The sequence below is a fragment of the Leptonychotes weddellii genome, chromosome 16 (genome assembly GCF_054177405.1).
Source record: "Leptonychotes weddellii isolate Sample4059 chromosome 16, ASM5417740v2, whole genome shotgun sequence".
Classification (NCBI taxonomy): Eukaryota; Metazoa; Chordata; class Mammalia; order Carnivora; family Phocidae; genus Leptonychotes; species Leptonychotes weddellii.
In genome coordinates, this window is record NC_138384.1 from 9075949 (window position 1) to 9102805 (window position 26857).

The 26857-nt window shown below is 44.4% G+C and overlaps 1 protein-coding gene across 2 annotated transcripts in view; it reads right to left on the reverse strand.

Moving 5' to 3' along the window:
* Nucleotides 1-26857, reverse strand: part of VAT1L (vesicle amine transport 1 like) — a 141785-nt gene that overhangs the window by 61920 nt on the left and 53008 nt on the right. For both annotated transcript variants that reach the window (XM_081806342.1, XM_081806343.1), the window contains exons 4-7: nucleotides 22143-22285; nucleotides 11971-12074; nucleotides 9556-9611; nucleotides 5835-6029 (exon numbers count right to left, since the gene is read on the reverse strand). In XM_081806342.1, coding sequence (XP_081662468.1) covers nucleotides 5835-6029; nucleotides 9556-9611; nucleotides 11971-12074; nucleotides 22143-22285 — 498 coding nt within the window. The remainder of the gene's footprint in view (nucleotides 1-5834; nucleotides 6030-9555; nucleotides 9612-11970; nucleotides 12075-22142; nucleotides 22286-26857) is intronic.

A 26857-nucleotide genomic window follows, 5' to 3' on the forward strand; every position in this document is an offset into this window, starting at 1 on the left:
TCCATACTGTTTTCCGGAGTGGCTGCACCAGCTTGCATTCCCACCAACAGTGTAGGAGGGTTCCCCTTTCTCTGCATCCTCGCCAACATCTGTCATTTCCTGACTTGTTAATTTTAGCCATTCTGACTGGTGTGAGGTGGTATCTCATTGAGGTTTTCATTTGGATTTCCCTGATGCCAAGTGATGTTGTGCACTTTCTCATGTGTCTGTTGGCCATTTGGATGTCTTCTTTGCAGAAATGTCTGTTCATGTCTTCCACCCATTTCTTGATTGGATTAGTTGTTCTTTGGGTGTTGAGTTTGATAAGTTCTTTATAGATTTTGGATACTAGCCCTTTATCTGATATGTCATTTGCAAATATCTTCTCCCATTCTGTCGGTTGTCTTTTGGTTTTGTTGACTGTTTCCTTTGCTGTGCAAAAGCTTTTTATCTTGATGAAGTCCCAATAGATTCTTAATTAACATTATTCTCTCTAGTTTTCAAATCCAGTTGCACTTGAAAACAGTACCCCATGACCGACACCTCGGTTTTGTGTGAGAAACTAAATCATAAACGTAAGGGCCAGGGAATCCTAAAATAGTACTCACACATAGTAGGTCTCAGTAATGTCACTGCTGCTTGGTTGACAAATACAAGTATGTTTCATTCCTTTCCCATCTCTGAACTGTTTGGAGAGATGAGCTTTTTTCTAACTTAATGTACAGCTGCATCTTTAATATCTGGAGGCAAACCTGAAGCTGGAGCATATCTCTGCTTCGTGTATTAAACTTACAATAAAGTCAAAGACAGATGGCTAAAAAGAAACACTAAATCGTTCCTGAAATTATTAAATCTTCTAGTCTGAGGGCTCAGAGAGGCCAAGAAAATTTTCTTTTAATCCCTATGGGCTTTATATTCCATCGATGAGGTTACAGAGCTGGCCTGAAAAGCAATTTTGTGAAATCATTTACCAAAGGGGAGGGGAAAAAAATCATTACAGTCATCCCTCTGAGGTTCGCAAGTAATAAGCATACTCTATTCTCCTCGAGCCCAGAAGAGCCACGTGGGCTTGATAAATAACTGAGTTTGGGCCAACTGCAGCTCTAAACAGATGTCTGTAAATATTGTAGAAAAGATCCCCCAGAAAGTTGGTGGGTGTTCTGATGAGTGGCTGTGGACGTTTTTGTTGGCAAACAGGCACGGCTGTCTCTCTCCCCCCTCTGTGGATGACTAGCCTGCCATAGGAACGTATAATCCCTTTGTTTTCCTACGGACTATCTTAACCAATATGGCTTCTTTTAAAGCAGTGTTTCTCAATTTGTGGAGGTCTTGCCCCTCCTCCCAGGGACATTTGACCACGTCTAGTGATATTTTTTATTGTCATGGCTGGCAGTGGGTGGCGCTACTGGTGTCTAGTGGGCAGAGACCAGAGATGCTACTAATCCTACAAAGCATAGGGCCACCCCCACCCCCAGCAAAGGATGATTTGGCCAACATGTCAATTGGGCCCGGGTTGTCTTTAAGTAATAATACCTGGTTTTAGTATGTCTTGTTCATTCATTCATTTATTCGTCATTCAACACATATTTATTATTGAACATAGAGAATACGCAGGTAGTCCTATTTCTGTGTATTGCTGGATTCATCAGTTCACTCATGTAATGAGTGTTTATTGAGCATCGACTCCAGGCCAGGCACTGGGGTCTTGAACGGCACAGTCAGGGTCTTTCCTCATCTGGGGCTTACTTCATAGTGGAAGGGAGACAAGAGTCTCGACAAGCCAACAGATGAACAAGAGCATTTCAACCAGTGATAAATACAATGGAGATTGGTCGAACAGAGTAAAAAGAGCCACCTGGGTGGGTGGCTGTGTAGGAAGAACCCTTCAGGAGGGGCTTACGGAAGGTCTCTCTATTTAGGTCACATTGAAGCTGAGATATGAATGGGTGGAAGGAAGCAGCTCTGTGAAAATCTGGAGGAGGAGTATTCAAAATACCTCTGTTCCCAAAGGCTTGGGTAGTTTCAGGACCAGGGACACACAGGCCACTGCAACTCGGATGGAGGAGGCGAAGTGGACAGTGAGAAGATGATGAGAGGGGCAGGAGTTACGACCAGACAAAGCTGTACAGTCCAGGAAAGAATTCAGACTGCAGATCAGGTGCAGTGGGAAGTCACAGCGGGATTTTAAGCAGGGTGGACACGGTCTGGGTTAGGGAGTGATAAGGGTGATAGTGATAAGGTGATAAGTGATAAGGCCCAAGGGTGGGCTGCTGGGTGGAGAATGCCCTGCACTGGGGCAAGATGGAAGTGAGGGGCCAGTCAGGAGCTCATGCAGGAGGGAGACCAGCTTAGACCACAGTGCCATGAGTGGAAAGGAGAGCAAGTGGGTGAATTGGGGAAGTATTTGGAATAAAGTACCCGGACTTGTGTGGATAGGATCCCTGACTCAGTCCACCACGACTGCCAGCCTGAGCTTCCCGCCTCTGGTCAGCGCGGGTCCTGAGAACCTGTGCTCTGCATCCTCGCAGAACCCATCCTGACTTAACTCCCACATGCATGGGGCTCCACTGTCCCCCACTGCCTTACATGAGCAGACCCTCCCGAATGAGCACTGAGCTCAGGTTAGCCCCCGCTCCCATTCCCAAGTCAGGTCAAGAGCTTCCTTGAATATCAGACTTCTGCAGCTGGAGCCTGGGACCCAGTCTCACAATTTTTGCTTCTTCCCTACTGGATCATACCCTTGGGGTCCCAATGTGGCACCTCCTGACCATGACCTGCTAGCAGCCTCCCATGGGACTTAGACTAAACTCCAGATTTCTATCTGGGCCCTGCTCACCTACTCCGGTACTCCTTTTTTAAAAAATTTTTTAATTTAAATTCAATTTAATTAACATATACTGTATTACTAGTTTCAGTGGTAGAATTCAGTGATTCATCAGTTTCATACAACACCCAGTGCTCATTACTTCACGAGCCCTCTTTAATGCCCATCACCCAGTTACCCTTTCCCCCCACCAACCTCCCCTTCAGCAACCCTCAGTTTGTTCCCTGTAGTGAAGAGTCTCTTATGGTTTGCCTCCTTCTCTGTTTTCCTCTCATTTTATTTTTCCTTCCCTTCCCCTGTTCACCTGTTTTGTTTCTTAAATTCCACATGAGTGAAATCATATATTTATCTTTCTCTGATTGATTTCACTTAGCATAATACCTTCTAGTTCCATCCACATCATTGCAAATAGCAAGATTTCATTCTTTCTGATGGCTGAATAATATTCCTGTGTGTGTGTGTGTGTGTGTGTGTGTGTACACACACACACACATATGCCACATCTTCTTTATCCATTCATCTGTCAATGGACATCTGGGCTCTTTCCATAGTTTGGCTATTATGGGCATTGCTGCTATAAACATTGGGGTGCAGGTGCCCCTTCAAATCACTATGTTTGTATCCTTTGGATAAATACCATTCCCACATTTGCTCATACCAACCTGTGGAAAGGGGCCACATAAGCCTTGTCCTTTTACTCTTGAGGGTCTCTCTGCCTTGGAGGCACTTTTTTGTAGCTTTCAGCCTCTTTCATGTCCCAGCTTGAATGATAACTAACCTTTCTTGTCTGAAGTCACTGTACCGAATGCATTTTCAATGAGTGCGATACCACCCCCCCCCCCAAAGGGATAAAAATTGGTTCTTGGAGGATGAAAAAAATCTTACTCTTTTAATCTGTAAAGCACAGATATACATGTAGGACATAAACAGAAGGATAGCTAGCTAGATGATAGGTAGGTAGCTGAATTGATAGAGAGATAGATGGTATCCCTATGGTATTAAAATATCATAGAGGGGATTCATCAGGAAAAGAAGTCTAAAAAGTCTCCTGTGAGGGGCAGATAATAAGGAAAAAGAGGTTGAAAACCACTGGTCTGTGAAAACTCTTCCCGCTCCACTTACTTCCAACATATACCCTCATTTAATTCCTTTCAGGAACTTATGACAATTTGCAAATACCCTGCTGATTTCTGTTCACTGTCCAGTATTTTCTGCCCCTCCCTCCATCCCTCTAAATGTAAGCTGCATGAAACCCAGGTATTTTGGCTGTCTGTTCACCACTGTGTCCCCAGCATCTGCACAGTGCTGAGCACATAGTAATTATTCAATACCTATTTGTGACCAAGAAATGATTTCAAATATGAGAATAAGGACCCACGGGGTCAACTGCACCCCTCCTGGATTTCAACTCTCACTTAAATGCTTCCCTTTTAAACCCTGAGTTTAAGTATAAGCCCCCTTCTTTGTCCCATAGTCAAGTTAATCTCTTAGCCCTGGTCTTGACTACCCCCAGTTCTCTCTCCTCTCTGACCACTGAGAACCAGGAACCATGCAGTCCAGCCCTTCTCTATGCCACTGAGATAACACAGTGAATACCATCCGTATGTCTGACTCAGTAAATTAAAAACGTTTTCAAGGAATGTATAACAGTAGGCTAGCCATCTTGGAGATTACACAGCAGAAGGAATGCATGATTATCTGATTTAACAAGAAACCGAATCACAGTGAACATCTGCAAAAGAAAAAAAGACTGGAAGGACACAAGCCAAAATGTTGGCAATGTTATCTCTGAAATGTGCACTTGCAGTTTATTTTCTCCTTACGCTTCTGTTCTTAATTTAGGTCTTTCCTACGATAAGCATGTATTTCTTTTATCAGAAGACACAAGGGTTTTGGTAGCTGGGTATTTTTTTAAGACCATTCATGATCCTGCAGTATCAAAGAGGCACTCCTGGTCCATTCACCCAAGACCAGTTTTACTCGATTACATGGGGACCCCCACAAAGCTTTTTTTAGGGCAATTTCTGTGCTTAGGGGAGCCACTGGATTTTGGCCAACTTAGTTCATTAGGCAAATAGCACCAACTTTATTGTCAGGACAATACCTACTATGTGTATCACAGAACATTATGTTTGTTAGCTTTTCCAAGGATGTCTGTGACTCCCCAAAGTACAAAAAAATTCTTGTAAGGCACTCACCCATGCAAAATGCAAAAGCCAAACAAACACAAAACACATTCCTACATATTTTAAGATATTTCTCAGGGGGCTTCATGGCTGCCTGAAGCCAACGGCCTGACCTACGAAGATTTCTTAGTGAAATGTCAACCTAGGTTATACCTCTTTATTTTCTCTGCACAGGTAGCTACCAAGACTGGCTACCCAAATGTCCAGAACTTCCCTGATCCTGGAGGATTTTCTAGACCCTGCCTCCTCCTAGCACATACCACCTGCCCCAGTGCAGCCAGTTCATGCTTCAGTATCCCGAAAGGTTACATTATGGAGTCTAGATTTTTTTCATGATCGAGGAATGCTTTCAAATCCTAGAACTTTTGGCAGATCAGTTAACAAACACACTCAGTCCAATACTAGACCCGACAATTCATTCATAATTACAGTGCCCATTGTGACCGCTAACAGCAGTGAGTTTAGCATACAAAACATTTCAGCTCTGAGCCACTGTCTGCCCCAACCTTGATGTCATCTACTCACGAGGTGATAATATAAATGATGCTGCAGCAATATTCATGCCCTCTGAGAACCCAGGTGGACCGTCCACACCCATGAAAACTTGGTGGCCTATCTGAGAAGGACTCATAGTGGTAGGTTGAGGCACATGGTTTGAGAACCACTACGGAACTTAGAGTATTTCTTACATCCAAAGCCCAAACTCTAGGACAATGACTTTTAGGACCCTCATTTAAAACGAACAAACCTGGAGAATAATCTTTGAATAAAAGATTGTATCTGGCTGCCCAAATCTCCCTGGGCTAAAAAGAGATTATTTGCTGGGGGAAAAACATCATTCTTACCTCCTCCAGGGCCCAAAGGGAGTCTACCACGGGCTTGATCTTCTTGTGGTTGTAGAGCCCAATGAGTTTGTCCACCACTCCTCGAATGAGGCCTGCACGGCCCTGTTTGAAGAGCAGATTTAAAAGGGAAAATCCCGCGATGACTTTGTTCTCTTCGTAGAGCTTGATGGGGTTCACCTTCTCGACCTGCCACCACTGGAAGGAGAGAAGGTGTCCGTTACAAGGAACCAAAGCCAGCCGTGTTCACAGCATCGTGTGCAGAGAATAGGGCTGCAGTGGGACGGATTCCAGCTGGCCAAGGGATGGTCCTTGTTGGGGTATTTTTTAAGGCAGCTACTTAGCCAGGCAGTGCTGTGAGTGCATGGTGATGCTTGTGAGCAGAGCACGGCGTCTAGGTGGGAGAGAGAAACAAACTTCCTGAAAACAGCTATTGGGCCGCATGTCATCGGAACATTGAGGCACAGGGTTAGGACTGTCGGCTCTGGAGCTGAATCCTGCTACCACTTCTGCTCCCTGTTCTTCTGTGTGCTTCATATCCCTGGGCTACAGAGAGTGGCAGGGTACTTCCTCTCAGGCTTCTGAAGAGTTTAGCTTATGAATGGTGGGGAAGGAGAGGGGTGGCAGAGAAGTCCACCAAGTGTGGTAGGGACTCAGTGGGATGGTGACCCAGCCACAAGAGCAGCTTTCCTAGGGGGAATGATGGTACAGCTGGAGAGGTGGGTAGGAATCCACCAGAAAAGGGTGAGGGAACATAATTCAGGCGGAAAGCATAGCATGATGGAGCGTGAAGCCACAGTGTTGGGACCTATCTGAGGGACAGTGGGTGATGTCTGGGGGTGTTTTTGTGGTGGTGACTGGAGGGGAGGGCAAACTTGGCATCTAGTGGCTAGAAGCCAGGGGTGCTGGTGAACATCCCACAGTGCACTGGGCAACCCCTCATGACAAAGAGTTATCCAGCCCCAAATGCCAATAGCGCTAAAGTCCTAGATGGAACACACACACAAGTGCCAAATGTGGCTATTTCCAGCCTCTCATCCCCCACTTCAGACAAGAGAATAAGTAAATAATCCACTAATGGTTATCCAACTGTTTCGTTCTGATTTACCTGTATTTTCTTTGGTGCTGGTCAGAATTTAGAAATGCCAAGTTCCAGTTTCTAAGGGCTCTAAGGAGAAGTGGTGAATCGTTTAAAAGAGAAGGCAGAGAGGAATGTGATGGGCACTTAGGGGCATTCATAATATTTATGTTATTGGGGTGTTTATTTACATCCTGCCTCTTCCCTGAATTGTGGGAGCTCACGAAAGCTCACAAAAGATTTTGATACATATTTTTTAAGTGGGACAATCATATTGTTAGGAAAATAAGTGTGAGAAAGGTAAGTCAAAAAAAGGGATAAGGTTCATGCACGAAATTCTTTACTAATGTACATCCCCTGAGGGCCTGGAGGCCAGCTCGAGGAGAGACATATATTTGGCCATGGGCTGGCTTCCCACAAACACAAAGTAGAGAAATGATTAATGACTTGTTTCATGGTGCATCTGCAACGTTCAAGTAAATGTTTGTGAAATGAATGCTTGCTAAATCTGCAATTCCTGCAGCTATGGTTAAGGGAGTTCTAGAGCCAAATGCCTGGTTTTGAATCCCAGTTCTGCCACTTACTAGCTGTGCAACTTTAGGCAAGTCACCTAACTTCTCTGTGCTGAGTTTCCCTACTGTATCTCATGGGGTCAATCATGAGGAACAAATGTGTTAATATATATACAAAGTTCTTAGAACAGTGTCTGACCTGGAGTAGGTTTTCTATAAATATAAAGTATTTCTGTTATCTTTGATTTAGTGAGGAGGAGCTCTGAATTGAAGTCAGATTGCTCTCTAGTTGTTAACCATTGTTAACCAATGCTATAGTCTAAAAGCCAGTGGCGTGTTTGACAAAGAGTGAGTACCAGCTCTGCAAGTTTTAAGGTGGAACATAATTAGGATATCTAAGTGAGAAATTCTTGTATATGTCCAAGTATGGCTTTATTTTCTAAGCCTTTCTCCAATATATAGAAGAAAATTCCTTTCTAGAACCTTCTAGAACAAAGTCATCATTCCACTCCTTGGCATGCCCTATCTTCATTTTGCTTCTCACTGACCAACTAATATTGGACCTGACCTCTGAAAGGAAATAGTCTTTGTTCTTGACCTCCAACTATGTAGCATTCTTTTAATCGGCACCCCTGTTTCAGGCAGGAGAATCTCAACCTCCATCCTGGCCATGTTTTTATGAGTGCCTTCACTGAACCTGGGCACACTGCAGTTATTTCATTAACACTGTGTGTTCTGATTGTGCGTTTAGGGGAGAAAAGGAAAACACTCCTTACAACTGCATGTAATTTGGGATCAATTTGGTTACCCACAGCAGGCTGTCAGCATCACGTTAATTACAGCCATGGCAACAAAACAGCTGCGAGTGGCGCAAAGCCTGTGTTCATGGGACTTGCTCCAGACAGCATCCTTCATTACACTCCATTCTTGCTCCCTTACAGATTCTGTCATTGCAGTGATCCTTGACCTAAATTTGGAAGTTCAAAGGCAAAGACAGGTCCTTTAATTCTACTGTCACAGGGCAGGGAGTACGAATCATTCCAGAATCAGGGAATGTTTGGGGGTGAAGCCTTGTGCAGCTGCAATGTTGGCACTTAGGGGACATATGAATACCCCGTAGTGCCACACTTAGAATGATTTCTATGGCTTTCCCTGGCCACCCTATTCCAGATGCCTCCACCCCATCCTGCATCCTGTTTTGAATCCCTTTCAGAGTTCTTACGACCATTTACAATAATCATCTTATTAATATGTTTTACTTCTTTCAGTTTGTCTCCCTCATTAGAATGTGAGAGTCATAAGGGGCTAATATGTGCCCATCTCATTCACTGCAATGCCCTGGTGACTTGCACACATGGCAGGTGCTCAGACGGTGCTCACAAAGTGAGTGAACCAATCAATGATGTGCTGGCTGCTTAGGAGGCTCAGGAGAGGAGATAAGAGCAAGCTCTTGTGAGAAGCAGCAATTCTCTGTTGGGAGGCAGGGGTAAAAACTGAAGTTCAAGTCCAAATTAGCTTAATTCTAGCAAGTGTTGCTCTAGGTGGCAATATAGATCGGAGTAGGTTGGAATGCCCAGGGATGTGGTTTCTCAATCACAAAGTAACAACTACATTCAGAGCATGATTATTTAAGCTACAGGTTCAGAGATTTGCCTGTGTCTAAAACCACCCAGGGGGCTCACTACAATTGTGGGATCCCATTTGGGTCTCCAACTCAGTAGAATGGAGGTACAGAGAAATCTTAAGGACCCCTAGAGACCTGGTCAGAAACCAACTCACAGTTGGTTTCTCCATAAAGCAAATAAAATTCACTTAATGCCAAGTTTATTTTTTACCAATGAATGATTAAAAACACAAAAACTTAAGCAATCTCTGTTGAAATCAAAATAAAGCTTTCTTGAGTTTCTCGGATGCTCCCACCTCTCTGCTTCATTTAGACAAAGCAGCCAAAGTTAATACAGAGTCTTGTCCATGTGTAGTGACCAGGGTGGGAACACAGGGTTTATTGAAAATGAATGATGCAGATGAAGGACAAACAAGGTTTAGGTTATTAGATCAATGTCTTTAGATGGAAGAGCTCACAACATGCAAATCACGCACTACCATAGTACATTTGACATGTACAGATACTTACTGATTTTGCAAAGCTAAAGAAGCTCTTGGTCTCTCCAGTCACCATGTTGGATGAACCTGCAAATGGAAGATTCCCAAGTCAAGCTATTGCTAATGAAAACCAACATCTCTTGCTACATACAGAAGAATGGCAGTTGTTTGGTCCAGAACTGTCAAGAGCTTGAAAAAACTTTAATGCAGCCTTAGAAAAATGAGGGAAATTAAGGGAGTGGGTGGCATTAAGTTTACTTAATTTTAGCCAAGTGTCACTGGATCAAAGAGAAAGCAGTATTTCTCAAGGTGACCATGTCATTACTTTGGAAAATTGGGCATGTAGCAAAAATGTGATTTAGACCCACTTTCTAATAAAATGATAAGTTGCTTGAAATGTCTTATTGGTTCCATTCTTCAAGACTGGGAAATGAAGTCCTATATGAGCCTCACTCATGATTTGAATTTGATTCCTTAAGTGAAGGGCTTGGGGCTCTGGTGGGCTGGGCACTTAAGTTGCAGGGAGAGATAGGACTGAGCTAGAATTTAGATGGATGGAAAAATGGGGTACAGAAGAGCAGGTGAGAGTGAATATAGATTCAGGAACCCAGGAAGTGGTGTGATCAATGTACTAGCGCCAAAGAAATCTGAGCAGAGAGGACAAAACCACTTGAGACAAATGGTGTGAGAAACTGAGCTTTGTTAAAGGGAACAAGCAATATTCAGAGGGAAGATGGGAGATGGTGTTAGGAAGATTTCCTAAGATGCTCTTACAGAAAGAAAAGGCCCCTTTGTGTGGTTCTTGGGGATGCAGAGGGGATGAGAGCTCTTAACAGATCAGATGCCATATTGGTGCCTTTTCAACAACTTTCCTGTCTTGTCCCCAAAGATTGGGAATAAGTCCTTCTCAGAGAACCATTATTTAATGAAAAAGCAATGTATATTTGGAACTTCATTATTTGGCCTGGGTAGACTAGTAGCCAGTTAGTTAATCACTGGTCTGCTTTTATGGGGTGACTACCACCAAGCATTGTGGTACCAGGCTTTGGTTACTTTGTAATCAGTGTAATCAGTTAGATCCTTGTGAGATGATAAAATTGTATTCTGCCAAGTGACATCATGGAACTAGAGCAAAAATAGAACTGGTGAATAAGTAAGAAAGAATAAATTGTCCATCAACATTTGACTCACATGTTAGTCATATCCAATATCCCCACATTGGGCATTGATGCTCACAGCTTCTTTTATCAATAATAGTAATAATTAAAGAATTATGCATCTACTTGCAAAGACTTTCAGCTATGTGGTCACTATTGAAAATACCAGAACACTCCAGCAATGGGAAGCTTATTCCCTCTTTCTGTCATAATCATGATGATAAAAAGATGCTTAAATATTTATACCTCTCAAATATCTCTTTTATAAGCTTCTCAGTGACTAGCAGGGAAATGAATACTTTTTCCTGAGTCATACAGAGCTAAGGCTCAATTTTCTATTGGACCTATAGGGGACAGAAGTGCCAAAAATCTCAAACATTGGATAATCCCAGTATCCTTTGGCTTTGGAATATGATACCTGGCTTCTCAGGTAGGCTTTCTTTGACTTTGTAGAGACTAATGTTTAAATCAGTTTACAATCATGTAACAGAAGAGAGGAAGAAGAGGGGGAGGTGGCTCTGGGGTCTCATTCTGCTGGAGAAAATCTCCCAGATATTGTTGATAAATCCCCTCAAACTGAAAAGCATATCAGGGGCTGCCAAAGCATAGGTGTGCTCCAACCATTCAGGGTTTCTTTGTGATCAGGATATACAGGAGTAGTTTAGAATAGGAAGGAGTTGTAATTTGCAACTTCATCTCCAGTAGGGAAGAATCTCCCTTAAAACTGCCATATCTTAGCCACCCCTCCCATCCTACTGTGGGTCCTTCATTCCTTCATTTTTTGAATTTCCTTTGAAGCCATTAATATTTCCCACCTGTGCCACCTTCTGTTGGTCAAGTTAATGACTACACTGTCTTGACCTTCCTTTACCCCTTTTGGAGTGAGAAGTATTCATAGGGATAATAGGGCAGTAGGCACATGTGTTACTTTTATAATTGAAAATAACTAATGGCAATAGTAATATTATGGAAAATACTTAAAAAGCCCTCCCAGAGTGCCTGAGTGGCTTAGTCGGTTGAGCGTCCAACTCTTGGTTTTGGCTCAGGTCATGTTCTCACGGGTTGTGAGTTCAAGCTCCAAGATGGGTTCCACACCCAGTGGGGAGTCTGCTTGAAGATTCTCTCCCTCTGTCCCCCCTCCAAAATAAATAAATAAATCTTTAAAAAAAATTAAGCCGTCCCAATCTCATTACCCCAACATATCAACACATTTTATTCATCAGAGCTTTTGTAAGCATGCATGCAGTGCTCCCTGTTTCAGACCATACCCTCTTGTCTTCAGCACTTACCATATAAAATATAGGTTCCCAGTGGTTTGAGAAGGCTGAGACCTTTTCCAGTGTTATCCCCACAGAGGCAATCCAAAACAAGGTCCACTCCTTCAGGAGAGATTCTAAATGGTGTGAAGACAAAGTAAGATACTGTCACCTGTTAGGGACCAAACTTTTGATCGCTCTCCCTTCCTGTGTCATGTTGTTTACTCCTAGAATCAGAAAGAGCTAGAGCTCCAGGAGTAGCCATAAATAGGCCAGGAGGCCAGGAGATGGATTTACCTTTCTGGGTTCCACTCAAGAACTTCACAGAGCTGGAGGCAGCTAAAAGTCTGGCTGGTGGCTGATATCAGGAGCCAGCCTGGGTTAGGAGAGTGAGCGTGGACATCCCGCTCATTGAATAAATACATTTGAATTTGTATCTAGCCACCTCTTGCAACTTCTCTGAGCCTTAGCTTTCTCCTTCATAAAGTGGAACAAGCATGTTTCTTTGTGCTGGGGATGAAATGAGGTGTCAAATGCTTGACCCATTGCCAGCCACACAACCATCACTCCAAAGTCAGTCACTCAACAATTCCTATCTGTGGAGCTTGAGCTATGGGCTAGGCTCTGTCTGAGGTGCTGGAAAGAGAGATGGGGGAACAAAACTAACATGTCTTCATGGGGTTTCCAGTCTAGCAGGGATTAGCTTTTCTCCCCTTCTCCCTCTCTCCTCAGTGAAGCACATTAATTTAACTCACAAACTTGTATTCATCCAATCTCTAGGTTCAATCTAAAATGGAATCTTTGAGGAAGAAGGTTAAATAGACAGGATCTCAGGGCACCTGGTTGGTTCAGTTGGTTAAGCAGCTGACTCTTGGTTTTGGCTCAGGTCCTGATCTCAGGGTTCTGGGGTCAAGCCCCATATCAGGCTCCATGCTCAGTGGGAAGCCTGCTTGAGGATTCTCTCTCTCCCTCTCTCTCTGCCCCTCACCCCCATTCTCTTTCTCTCTCTCTCAAATAAATAAATCTTAAAAAAAAAAAAGAGAGGATCTTCCTGTAGAGTAGAAGGCTCCAGAGTAGAGAGAATCCATATTTGTACTGTATTAAGCAGACGAAACATTTTTTGATCCCTTCTTCCATTAATTTATTTATACATTCATTGATTCACTCACTCACTCATGCATTTAGCAAACATCTACTGGGCTTCTACTGTTAGAAGATATTATGCTTGTGGGAGGGAGCTTTAAACAGGAAGGCTCTGGGGATTGTAGGGAAGATATTCATGCCCCCAGGGCTCCCAATTATGGCTAGGCCTTGCTCTGCTCAGACAAGAATGGCATTTCTTCAGATTTGTGAGTTTGCAGGATTATCTTGTCTTAGCACACAGCTCAGTATTTCTTCCTCCACCTTCATCCCCAAACAAAGTTCAGGCATTGGAGCTCATGTCAACAGCTGGATCCTGTTTTCATAAGTAGGAAATTGCATGTGCATCTCTAGGGTTCAGACACTAAGCCAACTGCCCCATGCCCGAGGACAGCCAAGTTGTGACTTTCAAAAGCTGAGTCATGACCTTCAAAAGCCTTCGAGTCAAGTCCAAACTCCAGTCATTACAAAGACTCATCAAAAATTATCAGCTTAGCTTTTACCTAATAGAATGCTTATCTGTAAGGGTATGTCTGTTCAAGTCCCACCTATAAATTCAGAACTAGGGAATTAGGCCAGTGGATCTAAAACTTAAGTGTGCATCAGAATCTGGGGGGGGGGCACTCATTAAAACAGACTGTAATTTGCCCTCCTTCCCCCTCTCCTCCTAGCTTCTGATTCAGTTGGTTTGGGGTGGGCCCAAAGATGTGCGTTTCTAACAGGTTCTTAGGAGATACTGATGCTGCTGATTCTGGATCCACACTTTGGTCTAAGCCAGCTACTCGGGAGCCAAACTGGCTATTTTTTTTTTATCAATAATTAATTTGTTCATTAAATATTTGGCCCTGGCACTGCACTAGGCATTGGAGATGCAGGTGTAAGCCCAAACAGATTTGATTTCTCCCCTTTTAGAACTTCTGTTAGGTAGATGTTAACCTATAATTACACAAATAAAAATTAAATTGAAATTGAATGGCATCTAGTGCCACAAGACCGTATCAATCTAGAGTTTGCCCAGTCAGGTCTGCCAGAGAATGCATCCCTGGGAAAAAGCAAAGTGGAGAAGTTATCTAGGTAAAGAGTGGCAGGAATAATGTTCCGGGGGGGGGGGGGAACAGCATATGCAAAGGTCCTGTGGTGGGAGAAAGCCTGTGAGCAGGAAGACTGGGAAGCAGCCAGTAAAGAAAATGTAAAGAGGTGAGGCCTGAGAGGCAGTTGGGAGTTGGAATACACAGACTCCATTGGTGGGCTCTAGGTTGATGCCTCACACCTGGTGATCAGGTCTCCACCTTGCATCATGGGTTGGATAGCTGTGCTCCTGTCTTCCTCACTTCTACCAAGTGTGTTCACTCCTGTGGAGGTAGGACCCCACTCTGCTTCTACGACCAGCCCTCCTGGGCCACCAGGTCTTCCCTGCAAACTCCATTTCCCCAGGACCTCTTTCCTTTACTGCAAGATGCCTACCTGTGCTCAGGAGCAGCCTCCCAAATGCTGGGCTGTGCACACCTTTGAGGGTACCTCTGAAGGACCTGTCCAGACCCAAATGCTCACATCTTGCCTAATGTTCCTCACATCTGTATTCTGTGAGTGCACATTTCCTCCCATAAACTACCAGTCACACCTCTTTGTATTAATTAGCTGCCCCATCTAGGCCTGTTGCTCTGTTCTCTGGTTCTGCGGAAATGCATGGCAGCCCACAGCAAGGGGTGACCTATAAGCTACTGCCCACTTCCTCATCCATACTTGCCACTAACTGCTCGGGGCATTCTGACCTTGTAGCAGTTCCTAAAACGTTCCTACCTCAGGACCTTTGCATATGCTATAATCTCTGCCAGAACAGCCTTTCCCCAGTTCTCCCTAGAGCTCATCTTTCAGGTCTTACTCACATGTGAACTCCCCAGAAATGCTGTAACTAACCACCCGACCTGGAGTGGCAGCCCCAAATTATCTCTACTTTAGCATCTGTACTAAAGACACTTTTCAGTTTGTCATGGGCTGGAATTATTCTCTTGTCTCTTCCACCAAAATGTAAGCCCCATGAGACAGTGACCATGTTTGTGCTGCCTGTTTTATCCTCAATCCTCCTTATCCTGCAGGACACAGTGTTAGTTCTCAACAAATATTGATTGATTGTATGAATAGATGATTAAATAAATGATGAGTGAATGAATGCAGGACAAAGAAGAGAACATTTTAAGACTGGTATTCCACATTTCTATATGCGTGCTTCCTTCAAAGGAAACTCACATTTTCTGAGCTCTGCTGTATCCCGGGCATTTCAGAATTAATCTTCATGACAAGTCTGAGACAGGCATTTTAACTCCATTTTTTTGAGGAAGAAATGGAGGTTCTCAGATGCAGCGCCTTGCCCAAGCTTATGTAACTGGTACACCTAGAATTCAAACCTCGGTCCAGTTTAACTCCAGAGCAATGGCCTTGCCACCATTCTGAATGTAAGAGCTAATAAATGTTCCAATCAGTCTAACTACGGAAGCATTGTTTGAGCAAGCAGCTCTGGGAAGGAGTCAATTTAATTTATTCTTTGAAAATTCTGTTTTAAATGCTGTCTTTAAAAATAAATATAGATATATCCAGAGTTAGACCATGTTACTCCAAACAGATAGGCCAGGAGGTTTCTACTTTGAAGCTGCTTTTTTGTCTTAGATTATAGGAGAGGCCCAAGGTCAGGGTCCTACACATTTGTCCTAAATTTCTAGCCACTAGACAACCACTCACTGAGTGCTTACTTCATGCTGGACAGTGTGTGTGCTGAACTGGGGGTACACAGATGAGGGCTCAGGTTCTTCCCTGTCATGCAGGAGCTCATGGATACTAGGGAAGACAGACTAAATGGACAGCCCAGGCAGTCACCACAGGTCCAGTGGAGCCACTTGGGGCAGTGGAAGAGGATCCTTCTGTTAGTGATGAGCAAGAATTGGCTGGGTGATGAAGGAAAGGCATTTTGCAGAAAACACTCTGACAGGTTGGCCCAGGGCAGTCAGCACCAAATAGGCCCAAGGAAGAGGCTTTGGGGCACCAACCATGGTAATGAGAGACTCTGTCTGGACACTGTCTCCTTCCAGAAGGACCCAAGCATGTCTGCCACAACGGACAACCAACATGGAGTGTAGGGCAGGCATGGGAATATGAATTTCACCTCAGTATTGAGCATTTAGTTTGCCACCTACTTGCTGTGTGACCTCAGGTGAGTTACTTAGCCTGTTAGTGTCTCAGCGTCCCCACCTGTGGAAGGGAATGATGGTGATAACTCCCATCCCAAGCTTCTCTGTGAAGCTTGGATGAGTTGATGCACATGGAACATAGGGCCTGGCGCATGGTAACTTCTGGGTCCGTGGTAGCTTTTTTTATTATTTTTTCAGAGTGGGCCAACTGAAAGAGAATTCTTTTAGTTTGGGAAAAGAGTATAAAGGAAAGATTGCAAAACTTCAACAACCCAACCATTAACCCCAGCAACCTTCAGGGTGGGTGGAACCAGGCAACATACCCTAGGGCCCACTACAGGGAATGAGGAGCCTTGAACCATCACATCCAGAAACCAAGTAAGGGCCCCAGAAGCAGGGCAGGGTTTCCTATAGTGAGCTTGGCCAGCCCTGATGACCACCACTACCATCACTAGGCACGCAGGGTCCCAGCAGGGGCTGAGCAAAGCTGGGAGCTGCTCCCTGGGCTTCTTGCTGGAGGGAGATGCTGCAGATCTCCTGCGTTCTTCTCTCCCCACACCTCTCTTGGCGTTGAGATAGCTGAGTCATGTAAGGCAGGGTTTGCACATGCACTGGGGTCACATCAGCCACAAACTCCTGCCTCTTGCTGTCACTGTGTCCTTTTGAAGGTCAGTGGTGGGGTGGGGGTGGAGGGTGAGAACAAGATGGATACTGAGCAGAGGGTGACGTCATTCCCCGTGCCCCGAGGGTGAGGATGCTTTGGTTGTTTCTGTCAAATCTTTAAGCAGTTGTGGCGCCTGGGTGGCTCAGTCGTTAAGCGTCTGCCTTCGGCTCAGGTCATGGTCCCAGGGTCCTGGAATCGAGCCCCACATCGGGCTCCCTGCTCAGCGGAGCCTGCTTCTCCCTCTCCCTCTGCCTGCTGCTCACCCTGCTTGTGCTTTCTCTCACTATCTCTCTCTGTGTCAAATAAATAAATAAAAAATCTTTAAAAAAAAAATCTTTAAGCAGTTGTTGCTCCTTTGAAGGCTAGATTTGTTCCTTCAGGTGAGTTACAAAATTGAAAAGGTGCTCCATCCCCCAGTCAATCATTAAAAGCCCAACCAGTGAATCAGACAGAATGGGACTCAGTCGGGTCTATTTCCATTGCTCCAGGCCCCACAAGTAGGCTTGGAACAGGGCTTCCCTTACTCAACCTCACACTGAAAAGCACCTTAGCAGCTCCTTTTAATGAAACAACCATGGAAATCACAAGCACAGCTAGGCAACCCCTCAGAAGCTCAGGGGCCATCCTCATTCTTAGCACCCCTCCCCCCGCCTCACCTGCGTGTGTGTAATCATAATTACACAAAAGCAGACAGGGTGAGGGCTTTCTCCTGCTGTCATAAATCTCTGCAGATTCAAAAAGCAAACACAAAGAGCCCCAGCTCAGAGATTCTCTGGGCCAAATTCAGCAGCAAGATATTTTGGAATTGTTGACCTGAGGTTTTCGTGCCTGTCCTTCCTCGGTTCCCAACCCCTTGCCCCTTTATTGTGAATACACCTCTTTGCTTCCCACCCACACAGATCAGTGAAGAATTTCTCCTGAGCAGTGGTAGGTCCAACAGGGCCATTACTGGGAGAGAAGCCCTTGACTTTGCCAAGAAATGTATCCCCCTTTATTGTAACTTTCATCTCCAGGTGGATCCTTGGTTCTCCACTCAGTGCTTCTCTTTCTGAATTCCTCTTTCTCTGAGAACTCATCTGTGCCATAGCTTTAACCATTCGCCCCCGAGCTCGTGACGGAGGGATGAGGCCCTTTCAGGGTGCTCAGCACAGTGCCTGGTGCATAGTAGGCTTCTCCCAGAGGGCTGAGCACAGTACCCAGTGCACAAGAGGCTTTTCACGGGGTGCTGAGCACAGTGCCTGGCACATAGTAGGCTTCCTAGTAAATGTGTACAATTACTTAGCAATACCACCTCTAGGAATCCATTCTTTTTTTTTTTTTTTAAGATTTTATTTATTTATTTGACAGAGACACAGAGCACAAACAGGGGGAGCAGGAGAAGGAGAAGCAGGCTCCCGCTGAGCAGGGAGCCCGATGCAGGGCTCGATCCCAGGACCCCGGGATCATGTCCTGAGCCAAAGGCAGATGCTTAACGACTGAGCCATCCAGGCACCCCTAGGAATCCATTCTCGATCACATTCTGTGCTCTCTCTAGGTGATTAGACTCTCCTTGATTTCTACCATCTCCGTTTCTTTATCTGTAAAATGAGGAAATTTCCCCTGGCAGGATTGTCTGAGGGGCACCACCGTGGTCCACTCATACGGGTCAGCAGAGGGAGAGGAGACCAGCAAAGCCTGGGGCTATGATCCACCTTGTCTGCACCCGCTCACCTGGCTGGGATTCGCTCCTCACCTCCCGCTACCTACTGAAATGCTTCCCTTCCATCAACCTCCCTGCTGGGGACTGCCCACTTTGGTGCTCTCTGTCTCTGTCTCTCTCTCTCTCTTTCTCTTTCTCTCCTCTTTACTTTTGAAGTCCTTATAGTGAGATGCACATGCTCAAAGCTTCTAATTCTTCTACTTGATTTCAAGCATAGTCAGAGAAGGGGCAAGGGATGTAAAGGTGAGATCTCTATTACAACTATTTCCTCCCATTTCCTTTACAATGCCTGGCTGAAGGCTGAGAACGCGTTCAAAAGAAGCTTACCAATTGACTGGCTTACAAAAGAATTTGCATCTCAAGAAATTTTATGTTATTATTTTTCCCCTCATGTATCACCACAGAACCCTGTAACAAACAAAATCCATGGTCAGAAACCAAAGAGAAATCACTCTACATTGCACTCCTATTGCATATTAGTGGTTGGATTTTTTTTCCCACTTTCTTTTCATTTTTTGTCTTCATGCGCCAAGAATTTATACAAAGCTGTGATCACAGTGTAGCTAGAATTTGGCATTCTGCTTTTTTTCCACTCAATATGCCACTGTGGATATTTTTTCATTTTGTGACAGAATCTTCATAATTATCTTTTTTTTTTTTTTTTTTTTTTACGGGCTGCATAATACTCAAACGTGTGGGTGTAGCATAATGCACTGAACTGTTTCCCTGCTGTTGATAATGGAGGCTGGTTCTGAAATCTCACTATTACAGACAATGCTATAATTCACCCTGTTGGTATATGTTGAGCACCTACCCTGAGGCAGAAGCAGTGCTTGGCTCTGCGACAGGCACTGAGTACCTGTTGCTTGTATCTTCTTCTGGATTCTTTGCTGAGGGTATGGTTGGTGGGACAGAGGGCATGAACCCATCTGTGGCTTCCTAGTCATTTTTGATGGAATCGTAGGGTCTCTGATTAAACACATAAGGAATCGGTGGAAGTCACATTTGAAAGAAGCTGGTGTTGAGGCAGGTCTCAAATGCTGTCTCTTTCTGCTCTTCTTCTTTTTTTTAAAGATTTATTTATTTGACAGAGAGAGAGAGCGCGCACAAGCAGGGGAAGCAGCAGAATGAGAGGGAGAAGCAGGCTTCCCGCCGAGCTGGAAGCCTCATGCGGGGCTGGATCCCAGGACCCTGGGATCATGACCTGTGCTGAAGGCAGATGCTCAACTGACTGAGCCACCCAGGCGTCCCTCTTTTGCTCTTCTGACATCAGCATGAATCACTGACTCAGGGCTAGAAGGGCAGCAGGTTGAGGACAGTGCAGTGATGGGGGTGGGGGGAGATGGAAAATTCTCCAGGGAAAATGGGGAAGGCAGGAGCTCTCTGGTTATGTACTGTCACTTACTTACTTACTTACTTATTTAAGATGTTATTAATATATTTGAGAGAGAGAAAACACAAGCAGGAGAGGGACAGAGGGAGAGGGAGAAGCAGGCTCCCTGCTGAGCCGGGAGCCTGATGTGGGGCTCGATCCCAGGACCCTGGAATCACAACCTGAGCCACCCAGGTGCCGCTCACTGTCACTCTTTTAGAAGAGTAGCCACCTCCTGACCCTCTTTGCCCATTGCTTCTCACATCCTACTACCTGCAGCTACTCTGGTCCTCTTTCAGATTCTTGAATTTACCAAGTCATTCCTGAGCCTGGACCTTAACACATGCTGTTCTGCCTGGTCAGAAATGCTGTTCCTATGGCCACAGTTTCTCATCCTTTAATGTTCAACCCGAATCTCACTCTTTGATGGACTCTATGTCTGATCTCCCTGTCTGCATATGTTCACCAGCATCTTGCATTTCTCCACCAGAGCACATATCAAGAGTATAAATCAATATATATTTTTTTTAACAATAAACATAACCAATGTTTATTAAGACCGACTTTGCCCATGCAATATTGCTTAGTGTAAAACTGGAACTCTAAGTCTGACCCATTTTTACATTGCACATGTTAAATTTGAGGATTCTCAGTTTTTTGTTTTTTTTTTTTACTTTTATCTTCAGATATTTTTTTTATTCTTATGTTAATCCCCATCAATATATTTTTTAAATACTGTTTTTTGTCCCTCTTCCCCAACTAGACTCAAAGCTCCATGAAGGCAGTGACTCTCAAGGTGTTTTTTTTGGCCAGATCTTCTGCCCTAGCACAGCACCTGGCCCATCACAGACACCTGGTATTAAGTTGGTCAGGGTATGAATGAGGAACGAATGCTTGCAAAATTATCATTTAAGGGATTAAAGGCAAAGCCTGCTGGAGGGACCATGGCAGTTCATTTTCCAGACCACAGTTCAAGAGATTCAAGTTACAAGAAGGAAGAGCTACATGAAGGTTAGGAAAGTAGGCAAAGGTCCATCCAGGAAGTCTTTAAAATATGCCTGCAATGTCTAGATATCTGAGAAACAGGTGCTGAACCTCTAATATCTAGTTTGGAAGCTCTTTTTTCACACCCCACTGGAAATATCGGGACAACCTTAAATTCTGTGCAAATCTCTACCTTTAAAATTTAAAAAAAAATCTGAAAATCCAGAGCATCAGAAGACTCTCCTTTCCAAAAGACTCCCCAAATTTCACCTAATCTGGTCTAAATCTATCCCCTTCGACAACCAGATCTCCCATCCTCCAAGTCCTTCAATTTGGAGAAAGTTGTTTCTTGATTATGATGCTAGACGGACAACTGACTTTCTCTGTGTCATACAATTTAGGGCCAGGAAATGAAGAGACCGAAACCACAGCTCTGAGACCTCTCTGAATCCCCTAAGGAGCTGGGAGTGGAGCGAGCCTGAGCATCAGCCCTCCCCCCCCCCCATTCTGAGAGGCAGCAAGGGTGTGACACACAAATCATCTCAAGGTAGCTGGGTTTCCCACCTGATTTCCCCTATTGACACACACAGGGCCATAGTCAATAGCTTCAGGACCCCAGGTGGAGCATGGGTCAGGTTATAAACCCACGTTCCCCACCGTGGGTCTGCACCCACCAGCAACCTGATCTCCCTACCTACAGCCTCCCACCTCCCAGTCCTCCTCTACACACCACGAGTGACTCTTCAAAACTCGAATCTGATCGTGTCACCACTTTGTTCCTTCGGCGGCTCTCAGTCACACCCAGGTTGGAGTCCACATTTCCTTGGTCTGTCATGTGAATGAATGAGAAATAAACTTCTCGATGTAAAGGTCGTATCACAGCCACTATCATAATCTAGCTTGGCAAGTTACTCAACTGCACTGTTTCTCAGTTTTATCCTCTCCAAATTGGGGGGAGGGGGCTGTCATAATAGGGTTGCTGAGAATTAAATGAGCTCATCCACATCAAGTATTCAGCACAGAGCTAGTAATACTCGGCCCCCGATATATGTTTACTATGATTGCTATTACTCTTACGATCATCAGCCCTCTCTAAATGAGTGCTACTGTTCTTTAAGAGAAGAGCAAGGACCAACCTGGTGCTCTTTAGAGCAAACACCTTACCTTTTCACTTCCTGCACATAGTCTGCATTTCTGTCAAAGAGGTGGGTCATGGAGTCTTTGATTGCTTCATGCTTGAAAGTAGAAGCTGTTCCAAAGACAGTCACATTGGGGATAGTGGAACACAGCTGAGCCACAGCTTGGCCCTGGAAGTGAAATGCAATAGACAAGTCACACAGGAGAGTTACCATCCAACAGCCAGTCTTGCTGGAGTAGAGTGGGGTTTCTCAACCTTACCATTACTGACCTTTCTTAGGCTGGATCAGTCTTTTTGTAGGGGGCTGAAGTGGGCATTGTAAGATGTTTAGCAGCAACTTTCACCTCTGACCTGCTAGCTGCAAGTAAGCACCCCTCGGTTTTGATAACCCAAAATGTCTCCAGACATTTCAGAATGTCCCCTGGGGGACAAAGTCTCCCTTGGTTGATAACTACTAAAAAACCCCAGTACCAAGACTTAACTATTATTTTACCACACTGAACCTCAGGTTCCTCATCTATAAATTAGCAGTAATGGTACCTACTCCATAGGGATCTTGGGAGATGTCTTAGCTTGGATCCCCCAGAAGCTGAGGCAAGGATTTGAGAGTAAATACTCTATCTGGAATATGACCACAGGAAATACTAGGGTATCGAGACACAAAGAGAAGGCAGCCAATAAACGGTGTGCTATCAAGTCAGCACCCACCATGGGTAAACGGAACTCAGTCCTTCTGAGGAATTCCCTGAGCAGGTGTAGAATATACCTCAGAGTTATCCCCAAACACATGGTGAGGAGGCTGGAGTATTCATTCCCTAAATTTCCATCTGCTATCAGTCGAGAGTTGCTTCTGCAACAGTAACTCCTAGGTACATCTGGCTTGTTTTCATGGGCCAGGCACACTCCCACTGCCAGACTCGAAGCCCTAAGCATGCAACCTTCAGCAACATTGAATGCAGGAAGATATGGTGACAGCATCCATTCTGGGGCATGTGAAATGAGGCAATGTGTAACACGGGCCAAGCACCTGGCCCCAAACACGATACTTAATATAAATTACTCAATAAATCCTAATCCTCTGTTCCCTTTTGTGGCTGAGATGTCCAGGCATATAAAGAAAAGGCGAATGCATGAGGTTTAAATATTGAATGGTCTAAGAGAAACCACAAACCCAGTTAGGAATGGGTGTTTTTTCCACATCCTTTCTCAGTATGGTCAGAAATGTAAGTCCTTGGACAAAATACTGTGATCATGTGAATTCAGAAACATTCCAGTAAAATCCAATTTGCTGCTAATGAAGGTGCATTCTAAAACCAAGTACTCTTTCCAGTCTTCTTTCTGCCATCTTAAGGAGGCAGAGATTATTCGACCAAAGTCAACTGTGATATTAACTTCTGCCTATCACTTCATTACATGTGTTCATGTTGGTGGACTAAATCAGGTTGGCAGGTCTATTTTTGGAAATGTTATTCTTCCTAACACTGGCAATGAAAGGCAACATTGACAGAATCCTCGAATGTCAGGGTTAGAAGATCATCCAATTACTCCCTCCCTATCATTGTTCCACAGATGAGGGAAAGGTGACTCAGAAAGGTTAAGTAGACCCAGCTCTTCAAAGGTACATCGAGAATCAAAGCAAGGACTCCTAACTTCTGGTTCTTGCCATTTTCCGTAATGCCATGCCATCTACTTATTTTGACATTTTAAGCTAAGCAGACTTTGAAGCTGCTGCCTAAAATAGACACGTTACTGACTTGGGGGTCAACATTTCAGAACATGGGCATGAACCTAAGACTCCAGTCAGAGTATCATTCTTTCTTCTAAGAATACCTTTGATGTTTGGTTAATTTTTTTTTATCACTTGATTTTAGAGAACAAAGAGGGGACTATCCTTCTTGATAAGTGGAAATATCAGCAACCAATGCAGCAATCCTCTAAAATCCAACAGGGCTTGAGCTAACCTCGTTTGTGCTGGGACGGGAGATGAGATCTAGTTCCAGTATCCGTGTGGACCCTCCTGCCTGCTGTCCGTAGGCCACCATGACATTAATCCACTCAACTACTTTTTCCAAATTCCTATTATGTAATGGTCACATGGTTCGATGGATGGATGCAGGAGTGTCAGAAATGAGTGACACACCTTACTCTCTATTCTCTGGTCCCAAGTCCCCCACCGAGCCTTAGATTTGTGTATTGAATGACAACCTTGATGCCGGTCTCCCCCTGGCTATCCAAAAACAACACATCAAAGTCAACTCATCCAAAACATAACTCTTGGCTATCTCCAAACGAGTTACTCCTTATATTGCTTTGCTGGGGCCATTATAACAAAATACCACAGACCAGGGGGCTTACACAACAGAAATTTGTTTCACCATTCTGGAGGCTATAAGTCCAAAATCAAGGTGTTGGCAGGGTTGGTTCCTTCCAGTGGCTGTGAGGGAAGGGTCTGGTCCAGCCCTCTGTCCTTGGTTTGTAAATGGCTGTCTTCTCCCTAGGCCTCTTCACATGGTCCTCCCTCTATCCATCCCAGTGCTGTGTGACCCTCATTCCAGGGTGTCCAACCTGTGTCCAAATTTCCCCTTCTTATAAGGATACTAGTCATATTGGATTAGGACCTACCCTCATTTAAACTTGATTATCTCTATAAAGACCCTATAGCCAGATGAGGGCACCTTCTGAGGTACTGGGGGTTAGGACTTCAACAAACGAATCAACAAACAAGATTCAACCCATAACATTCCTCTTACTGCATTTCCTGCCTAGGTGGATGAAGCTGAACCATTTACCTATCACTAGGCTAAAGACGGGAATCTGGGGGTCACCTGACTCTTCTTCCTCCTTCAGCTCCACATCTAGTTAGTGTATTGTTTCTACGCACATCTCTGTGACTATCACCTCTTAGTCTGGGTTGTTGAACTTCCTCACCTGGATGATGACAACACACTTCTGGCTGCCTGGCTGTTTCCGGGTGTACTTCACACCGTGGACAGATTGATTTTTCTCAAACACAACACTGAGCATCTCACTATTTGTCTCAAAGCTTTGCAGTGCCTACCATGGCTTTCAGAATGAAAAGCACACCCTTTTTTTTACTTTAAAAATTTTAAAGATTTTTATTTATTTATTTGAAAAAGAGTGAAAGACAGAGAGCACGAATGGGGGGAGGGGCAGTGGGAGAAGCAGACTCCCCGCTGAGCTGGGAGCCCCATGCGGGACTCAGTCCCAGGACCCTGGTACCATGACCTGAGCCGAAGGCAGATGCTTAACCTACTGAGCCACCCAGGCACCCCTGAAAAGCACACCCTTAAGTTTATCCCACAGGCTGGTGCTCTGGGATCTGACCCAGTCTACCTGAGAACATGCTGTCCCTCCACTTTTCTAGTATCTGCTCCCTAATAGAACATGGCACTTGATCTACCACTGATTGACATTCTCCATGATCCCAGTGCTGTGCAAGCCTCATTCCATGGTGTTCTCAGAATGAACCTTTAACCTGACTCTGCTGAGGAGGAGACTGAGTTTTACAGAGGTTAACACCTGGTCCAAGGCCACTAGGGTAAGATGGCAGACCTTGATCTGCTGTACTCACCAGCTGAGCAAGCTTGAGTAACATATCGGTTCTTCTGTTCATTCATCTTAATATGCAGAATGTAAGGCTATCTATACTCTAAGGTTTTTGTGGGACTATTTGACATAATGCATCCAAGGGCTTAGATTCATTTACAACAGTGAATGCTCAGTATTTGCTGTTACTACTCCTATGAATACTATTATTATTTTTCTTGCTATTATGTCAGCAGTATCTGACAGTATGTCAGCAAATCTACTATCCTGTTCTCCTGAAGGTATCACGCTATTTTAACATGGACACTAGTTCCTAACATGCTGTCCCCTACCTATCATGCCTGTCCTTCCACTTCTGCCTTCTAATCACAGCCATTCCCCCTTAGGCAACTCTTCTTCCAGAAATCCTTTCCAGGTAGGGTCGCTTGCCTCTTTTTGTGCCACCATAGACCTGTAGTTCCTTCCTCCAGGACAGCGGCCACCATGGCCTTCTGGGACTGCTGAGTGACCCATCTGTGAGTCCCATGAGGCCAGCGACCATGACATATCAGGCTCTGTACCTCAGTGCCCAGGGCAGAGCCTGGCATATAACAGGTATTTGGTAACACTTGTCAAATGGATGCATGAGAAAGTATAGGAATGTGATTTAACGGGGATTGGGGGGGGCCTCTCATCATTTTGCAGATTGCCATGTCCTTTAGCATTGCTGAGTAGGTGTAAAGCACAGATTCAATTAATGTATCTAGCATCTGACCTGAGCAGAACTTTACCATTTCCATTTTCAAGGAAAAGATACCTGTGGTAGCAAAATGAGACAATATAAGTAACTGGGTTACTTATGTATTTATATAATTATATAACATAATACATGAGTATTTTATATAATATAAAATACAGAAATATAGAAATATATAATATCATGTATAATTAGAATAATATAAAATTAGTATTATATCGACCATTCTCTAACACCATACACAAAGATAAACTCAAAATGGATGAAAGACCTCAATGTGAGACAGGAATCCATCAAAATCCTAGAGGAGAACATAGGCAGTAACCTCTTTGACATCGGCCACAGCAACTTCTTTCAAGATACATCTCCAAAAGCTAGTGAAACAAAAGCAAAAATGAACTTTTGGGACTTCATCAAGATAAAAAGCTTCTGCACAGC